Source organism: Limulus polyphemus, unplaced genomic scaffold (assembly GCF_000517525.1).
Source record: "Limulus polyphemus unplaced genomic scaffold, Limulus_polyphemus-2.1.2 Scaffold6083, whole genome shotgun sequence".
NCBI lineage: Eukaryota > Metazoa > Arthropoda > Merostomata > Xiphosura > Limulidae > Limulus > Limulus polyphemus.
The window spans coordinates 1-8895 of record NW_013671693.1 but is presented as its reverse complement, the minus strand read 5'-3'; the positions used below and the strand labels follow the sequence as shown (position 1 = coordinate 8895).

Sequence of the window (8895 nt, the reverse complement as noted above, 5' to 3'; positions counted from 1 at the left end):
TATTCGAACTTCCTAAAACCCAGAATAGTTTTGACATAATGCTTGTATGAGTTTTTCATGCATTTCAAGTCTGAAAATGTGATTCATAAGAGATGTTAACCCTATCGTTGTGTTTTATAAAAGATATACACATCAGAGATGTTGGAGGCAAATTAAAACTGAGGGGGAGGGGCAAGGTTTATTTGACTGAACGAAGCGAGGGAACGTGCGCCACAGGCGTACCCATTACGGCCAAAGTCCAGGGCTTGCCTTAGGGCCCTGGAAGCTCTTGGGTTCTGGCTTAAATTCTATGCATTATCATGCTTTTACTGGGAGTAAATTTCCTAATTTTTGATGCGTTTTTACTATGGTAGATTGAAAAGTTGGGGGGGGGAGGACCCAAGGACCCACCCTCTCCCCGCTTCCTACTCCACTGCACATGAACTTTGTGAACTCAGATGGATGTCAGATATATGTCTTTATCGCCCTCTTTCTTTCAGTCTTTTATTAAGTTAATTACTCTGCGCACAAGAAAAACGCGTTTTTAAAGAATGCCAAAGACCTTGAATCTGGATTTTCTTTTGTTTTGTTTTTTCATTATGGGATATTTCATGCTCGGGTTCTAATTGTAATACTATGTAGTTTTCTGGCCCGTGCACCTAAACAATTATATCATTTGTTCATCTGCTTCTGTATCTAAATAACGAAACAAATTAGAAGGGAGTACCATCAGTCTAGCGTGAAGGTGATAAACATGCACAGAGAACGATGGCTTTACTCGGTAGAAAACAAACCAGACAAAGAGGTAGAGATAAACTTACTCTTATATAATTAGATAAGGAAACAAAAGACAATTTCAGAAATATCTTATCATATGTGATTAATAGGTTCTCAAGTATTTCTACTAAATGCTGATTTTTTGCTCGAGTTCCTTGTGTTTTGTTGCGTACATCATGTCAGCCTTATTGAGAATTACATCATGAATTCCAATAAACGGACACTTGAAATGTCGCCCAGCAGCAGAGATTATAAAGTTTCAGTTGTTTTCATAGCTTTGTGTTACTAATACAAGTATTAAATGTTATTTTTTCATGCATGATCGGATACGTGTACAGTTTATTAGGAAGTATTCAAACACCTACATTTCAACATGTTTTGAAAGGTACAATACTTTTAAGTTCAGCCTCAACGTGTCACTGACCATCTAATTTTCCAGGTGACTTGATTTGAAATAGACTATGTAGCTATATTATAAATTTGTGGTTATATATATACAAATTTTAGTTATTCAGATGTTGCAGACCACGGCAACATCACGTTTTTCAGACGGGTTTTTACACCACACCATTGAGGTCATTGGCGGCTGGTGCGTTCTACTGGGACAAGGTTGAGTTGGAAGTACCGCTTGATAATACAACACTCCCAACAATAAGCATTTCTGAATGAATGCTCCATTGCCAATCATAAACAAGCAAGCGGAGACTTAGTTGCGCACGCGCCAAGCATGACTGTTTGTTCAAGTGAAACCCACGTGCTTCGGGAAGCATTCCCAGAAACTTTTATTTACGTACACGTAGTCAAGTTCTGGGTAAAACATCTCCAGATATCAGGAAAGCCTTCTAGAAAATAGATAAGTGTTGAATTGAGTCCGACGTTTCTCAGTGCTAGCTTGTGAGCTTTCGAAGCTGTTTGTGTTCGTTGCCGTCTCCTCTGTTGTACAGGGAATGTTAAATAATATATTAAGTTTATAGTACTTTGAACAAACGTGAAAGAAACAAGGAGTGTAAATAAGGATTTCGATATTTATAGCACTGAATGGGTAAGAACATTTTCGTGGCGATTTAGATACATTTGGAACCGATTAATAATAACCTGTCTAGTGAAATAGTAGCTACATTTTGGTTACATTAATGAATTTACGTCCAATAATTTAGCTTGGCTTAAGTTCTATTAGAGTGTATCCAATTTCAGAAGTACAGTAATTAAAAGGTTATATTAGTTAGCCATTCAGTTTTCAAAAGAAAAATGTATATTTAGTTATTTGGGTTTACTGACCGTTTCATTGTCAAATAATGTCAATTCTTGCGCGAAACGTTTCTCGTTCGAGAGGATTTTTTTTTATCCGTGTTTAAGGTTTTAATGAACATTTAAGATATGAAATGCGTTTAAAAATGTTTGATTTTTTTCACAATTTATTTTTTATCGTACATTTTCAGAAATGAATGAAATATACTTTTAGATAATTGTGTGTCTGATATCAATTCAATAACAATGTTTAAATAACCAAGTAAAGTGAAAATAAGAATTTTTATATCTTGCGTTGCATTCACAGTAAGTAAATGTATCGAGAAAAATCCTTTAATTAAAACAGAACCTTTGAAATAGAGTTACTATATTAATTAGTAGTGTCAAAGTTCATTTTTTACAAATAAAAATATGATCGCTGGGTAATTTCGTACACTTTCAGGCATGTTTTCCTTGTGTATAGCATTGAGAATTTTCTAGTCAGTTTTATGCAAATGCAAGTTAATTTGTATTTACATATTCATGTTCTTTTCAGATAATATAAACGAAAGAGACTCACCGTGTTTGGTGATGGTTTATGGGAACAAGAATTTTTCAAAGTGGAAACAAGTTAACAGTGAAGTTTCTTTCAATTTTCAACACATGGCTAAGGAACAGCCCAAGAATTCTCTCTCGGTGCCTTGACTGTTTTTCCTGCTATGGAAAGAGTTTGAATCTAATGTGCCAACTTTGTTGCATCTTTATCTCGGGAATAAACCAGCGTACAGTCGAAGTTTGAATACTTCTCAGAATTAGTCCAGCGTACAGTCGAAGTTTGAATACTTCTCAGAATCGCAATCTTCGCTAGTCAGACCAAGCAAACTAAGCCTAAAATTTAACATTGCCGATATGATAACGAAAAGTATAGACATCGTAGCCCCGACTCGCATTCAACTTCCTGTGGTATTCATCAGCGCCTGCCCTGGCTTAGAGCTTACCCTGAAATTACCTTCAGTCGAAGAAACTGTCATAATTTCCGGAAACAATCACCAGTCAGGAGACGCTTCTCTGAAGTCATCGCCTACACCACCCTCGCCTGTTCCGGCAGGAGTTTCACCGGTATTGTCTCACCCTACAAGCCCTATAGGTTATATGAACAAAGGATGTAATGACGATTTCCAACGTATTAACAGAACAATTCAGAAATTGAAAATGTGTGGTTATTATTACGAAGGGTTGTCGTGGCAACAGGCATCCAATCTACTTCAGAATAAGGAAGTAGGGACATTTTTAGTTCGGGACAGTGCGAATCCACGCTTTCTATTTTCCGTCAGCGTACAGACGGAAAGGGGCCCTACAAGTATAAGAATACATTATTCCCGCGGGCAGTTTCGATTAGACTGCCCAGACTCGCTTGTGGTTCGTATGCCGTTATTTGAATGTGTTTTACAGCTCGTAGAATATTTTGTTCGATTGAGCCAGTCTGTCAAGGCGTCTTTTTGTGTTTGGCTAGACGACTCGGGACGAAGGGATATCAGAGTTCGGCTATATAAGCCGCTTTATAAACATGTTTTGTCACTCCAGCATCTGTGCCGTCTGACCGCCAACAAACAGTTGCAGGCTCGTGCCGATCCTGCCCTCGGCTCTTGGCTCGCTGATGACAGTATTGACACTTTAGAAATTCCAAAACCAGTGAAAGCTTATCTCAGGGATTATCCCTATCCACATTAACTTCGTTGTCTTTGTAGATTTTACTTGCCCGTAGTACTTTGTGTTGTGTGTGTTATAACCAAATGTAACTGTATATACTTGATTTTACCGAAATTATTATAGTATTGTTTGAGAAGCTTACCTTATTGATGGGACCAATAATAACGTTTCTTGACAGTATATTAGCAAGAAATATACATAAAAAATAACTTTTATAAACCAACCTATTTCCACGACATTTCAGTCATCTACCAAAAGTTTAGAATACAATAACTGTCGATAATTGACGCCTTAATTTTAACTTAACCTTCTAAAGAATTATATACTTAAATTATACTAGTGCCTGATAGGCCCGAGAGTTGTGGTCATGGTAATGTAGAAGATATTTACAGGTTTGTTGTTGTTTTTAATTAGCGTAATATATATGAAACACGTAATCTGCTCTTTAACTTGAGTTGCACTCTGCCAAACTCGGATAAACCGATCACAGGGCACTGTGTTCGTGGGATTAAAGGTAACAGTTAAGTTAAAACAAATTACTGTGTAGCAAGCTGCAGCGAATATCCTGCAGTAGTTTGCCTTTTCGTGCCTCGAAACGAATAATTCTTGCCGAAACAAAAGATTAATCACTTGCACATGATGGGAACGCCTTTCTTCACAGTCATTAGTATAAATTTCAGGTCAGAATCATGACTTTTAATCTGCTTCATCGCGTATGTTACTGCATTTTTGTAATGCTAAAACATCAGTATTTGCTTTGTTTGTTCACAAAATACTTCCAGAAATAACATTTTCGATACATTCTTCCATCGTTGACTTCCATTTTACAAAAAGAGCTGTATGTTTCACAAAGTTAAAATACAAAAGTTCGGGACTATTACAAAGATAAACCAACTTTTTACTTAAAAAAAAAATCACTACCAGTTAGTGAGAACTTTGTGAATATAGCCTACTGTATCTAACGAGTTTTATGGTAACCTTAAACTACCTGCGTGCTTTTTGTGAACTAAAACTATTATGCTTTAATATGCATAAAATATAAACTAATTTTGTTCGGATCGAGTAAAAATGGTAATGCAAAACTTAAGTTTAGTATTATCCCGATTAATAAAGTGTAGAATAGAAATTTATGTTGGCTAATTTCAATAATTGAAGTTATTTGGTGGCTTATAGTGAAGTTGTGTCACTATGCTCCAAATCTGTTTCGATTTTTTGCAGTGTTTACAAAATTTTATAATAAATAAGCGATACGTTTCTTCCTGATCCTCTGCTTATTTCAGTGAAATACACTTCGTTATAAAATCTTCTATTGTATTATTTATTATTATTATTATCAATACAACGTTTGATTTCCATACTTGACCGTTGACATTTACTTGTCTAACTTCGCTTGTTTTCTAGCAGGTTTTATCAAATCGAAGTTCTTAGAAAAGGGGTCGTTGAAATTAGACAAGATAATACTACCAGTTCTACCAAGAACTGTTTAGAATTAATATTTCTAAGCGAGAAAGCAATCTGTTATGCATCAGTAGTCAGAGCGTACAGGTAGTAAGAATCCTCACAAAAAACAACAAAACGCTACATGTCACAACACGGTTGCAAAGGAAAGGGAAGATCGAACAGTAACATGCATAAGCAAATATACTGAGCTAGTAAGTGAATAAATTGTGTACAGAACCTAGAGACAAAACTTTTTGGTCTTTGCAACGTAGATTAAACCTCCTGTTATCTATTTTATGTTATTGGTTTCTTAATAAACTTCCAAGTTAAAGATTGTGATTAAATCTTGGACAGTTTTGATAAACAATTCAATCAGGAAAATTCAAAACGTGGATAGCTTTGTTTTCCAAGTCAGTTTCATCATAAATGAATATGAAGTTTTGGAAGATAACAATTCAAATGTTATGCAAGTTATAAATTTCGATTGGGCTGGAGGAGAGTAGTGTGTATAGTTCACTATTTTATTGAAACGTCAATAATTAAGGCTGTCTCGTTGCATTACGAATTATGGTTTTCTAACACAATTTGCGGATCTCGTGTTCAGAGAGATCTGGCAGAAATTAGGAACTGCTTTAGATTCTGAAAATCACATTTAAAGCAATGATTTTTTTAATTAACATTAGTCACAGTAAGGTTAAGATTTTCTGAAACGTATACAATATTACTAGAAACGCATTAACTCTTATTATAGTGTTGTTTTAGAATTATTGTAAAAATATTGCGAACGAAACGTTATTTATTTTCTGTCGTGTCTTATACATATTAAAATATGTGGTCCAGTTTTACTGTAAAAAAAAAAGTATTCGCAATAAAATGTGTATTTATGTAGATGTGTGTGCATGTGTTGGAACAATTTTTTTTATCACCAAAATGAAAATATAAAAAAGTCCTTTAGTAATATTAAAAATGGAAAACCTAGTAGTCATTGTTTGTCATTGACGCACATTTGAAACCAACAAACGATTTCATTTTCTGAGCAACTTTATATCTAACAGGATTCTTATCTCTCAGACAAGGCCAATATTCATAAAATTCTCCATCAAAATACTCAAATATAAATCAGAACTTATTCTTATATAAAATACAAGTTCACTATTCAGTTTTATCTCACATTTTCCGTAAAATATATTTTATCGTGAATGTTAGGGAAAAATAGCTTTGATTAATTTCTCAGTTCCGCGTTAGTAAAAGAGTAACCTCGTGCGAGAGTTATTATTACGTAATGTACCTAAACTGGTAGTCAAATGATTAATACATGGAAACGTTTCAAGTGAAACGAAATATCTTTAATAAAAAGTAATCTCACCATGTAATCGTAGCTAAGTAAGGTAGAAAAAGAACAGCTACGCTTCAGTTATATTTTTAGAGTAATTAAGACGACAGAATAATACATCAAAAATAAACTCGATTTTTTTTTAAATTGGGATTAAATTTAAATTTATACCGATATAGTTTTCCCTGGTAACGAATTGCAATAAAGAATTACCCAATTTTAGCCTATGTCGGCCTTTCTACTTCTTAGCGTGTTCATACCAATATAATACTAAATTGGTCCCTTAAAGTATTCAGTTTTTGTTTGCAGCCGGATACGTTCGAAGAAAAGCGGGAAGCCTAAAATTCTAGGTGCTGCACACACATTTCTCTAAGAAAACAAGGTTTCTTTCCTGTATACATTTCACCAAACGTTAAACTAATTGATGAGAGGAAACTGAATGATTTATTAGATTAGTTAAACGTTATATTTTATTTTCCGATTATTGAACATTTTTCTAACTACTTTTTAAACATTCTATTTTTATATGTTCACGAAATAAGGGTGGGAAAACATTAACTCGCCAGCTTTGTCAATATTTGTGTCGATTCATTTGTAAACTGCATCTGGTGGCCAAGGTTTCACTCTCTGCAGTGAACCATTCAACGATCTGTCGAAATGTATCATACTCCAAATGTCCAAGTAAATACAGTCCTAAGGAGATCGGAAAGCAATATGTAACTAGAATTTAATTTTATAGGGACGGAAAAAAATACACTTGAAAATAATAAATACGCAGCCACAAAGTAAATATCTAATATTGGGGCTCAAATCAGAAAGTGGATTATCATGAAATATGCCCTGGTTTATTGAGGTGCCGGCTGAAGTAAAAACCAAGTTGCACTAGAGCACATAGTCTACCCACTTCCACCAACCTCACATGATTAAAAAAAAAAGTAGCCAGGACTGAGTAAATGGTTGCTCACAATAATAATATAAGAAATATAACAATTAAGAGTACTATACACCAATGGGGGAGACAGTAAAACTGTCCTTGAAGTTGGCATTCCAGCCCCCAGTATGATGTTTATACGTAAATACTAAGATTTTAAGATACTATTATACTAAACCCAACCTTCTGCTATTAGTATAGCTCCTATCTTTTTTCTTTTCTGTACTACTATCTACGTCTTCGATAGTCCTAAAGAACGCCATACAGTAGCAAGTTTTATATAGGGAATGTGATACAACTACATTAGTCCACCTATATGTGATATAAAAATATCCAAATAAACAAGTCTAATTATTTCCCTCCCACCAATAAATTTTAGAAATTATTCTTATTGTATATATATTTTAATTTCATTTATGTCATTATTTACAAATTTATATAACTACTTTTATATTTATTATAAAATAATTTAAAATACTTGATTAAGGTTTTTTCATCAAAGCTATTTGAAAATTAATTTTTGTATTCATATATTTATATTACATATTAAAAATTCTATATTGCTACAAATTTTACAATATCTAAAAAGTTGTGAATGTATAATACTCTGTATCAGATTTGTTGGAAAATTACTATTTAGTGAGGGAAGTCTACTTTTGTAAGAATCCCAACCTTCACCCATTTAATAATTATTCCGATGGGAGCTGCTTTCTTCACAAACATGGCTAATCTTTATCTGTACTTCAATGAGTCTTTATTTTTGAAATAAGTAATAAATCCTAACTTATACAGTTAAACCTTTCGTTACATTGATGATCAAATCTCTATCAATAATCTAAATTTTAATCCAAATCAAATATGTCCGTTAGAATTTACAACAGAAAGACGTAATAATAGTAAAAATCATGCACACTATTTAGATATACATATTACAATATTTAGATATACATATTACACTATTTAGATATACATATTGTTTTCGCGGAAGGCAGAGTAAAGTTAATTATTTTTGACAAAAAAATTTAGTTTTCCCTTCCTTGATTTACCCACCCCAAACAATGTAGTTCCTTTTATATTATTAAAAGGAATTATTTCTAAATTAAAACTACATTTGACGGTTTGTAACAATATTAATTCCTTTATGGATAATGTTCAATTATCAACAAATAAATTAAAAAATAATGGTTACAAAAATTGTCAAATACAAATTATTGTATTTTATAATAAATATGATAATATAGTAAAAATTAAATTCATGATTACTGAAATTACTTTCTGGAAAATATAAAGAGGTCGCCGCTTACTTAAGGTCATTCCTATTTTATAAATAATCAATTATATTTAGATTGGGTAGAATCGGAGGTTGAGTTTTGAGGCGTGTGAGTTAGGAAATATGCCACGAAACAGTGCATGTGTTAGTAGTCATACTGAGAGAGGGGTGAAGGATGTGGACGACCCTCGCCGATGTGTGAATGGGTCGGTTACTTCTTGTACTGAT

At 33.5% G+C, this 8895-nt stretch overlaps 1 protein-coding gene across 1 annotated transcript; it reads left to right on the top strand.

Annotated features, from left to right (window-relative positions):
• The first annotated feature begins 1623 nt into the window (after nucleotides 1-1623).
• On the top strand, nucleotides 1624-5965 carry LOC106473333 (suppressor of cytokine signaling 2-like). The gene is made up of 2 exons (XM_013934014.2): nucleotides 1624-1798; nucleotides 2540-5965. Exon 2 carries the CDS (start codon nucleotides 2893-2895, stop codon nucleotides 3712-3714), a length of 822 nt encoding a protein of 273 aa, XP_013789468.1. The 5' UTR covers nucleotides 1624-1798; nucleotides 2540-2892; the 3' UTR covers nucleotides 3715-5965.
• The last annotated feature ends 2930 nt before the right edge of the window (nucleotides 5966-8895 follow it).

Bases quoted from the DNA above. Each gene is read 5' to 3' on its own strand.
- LOC106473333 (XM_013934014.2), top strand. From the start codon at position 2,893: ATGATAACGAAAAGTATAGACATCGTAGCCCCGACTCGCATTCAACTT.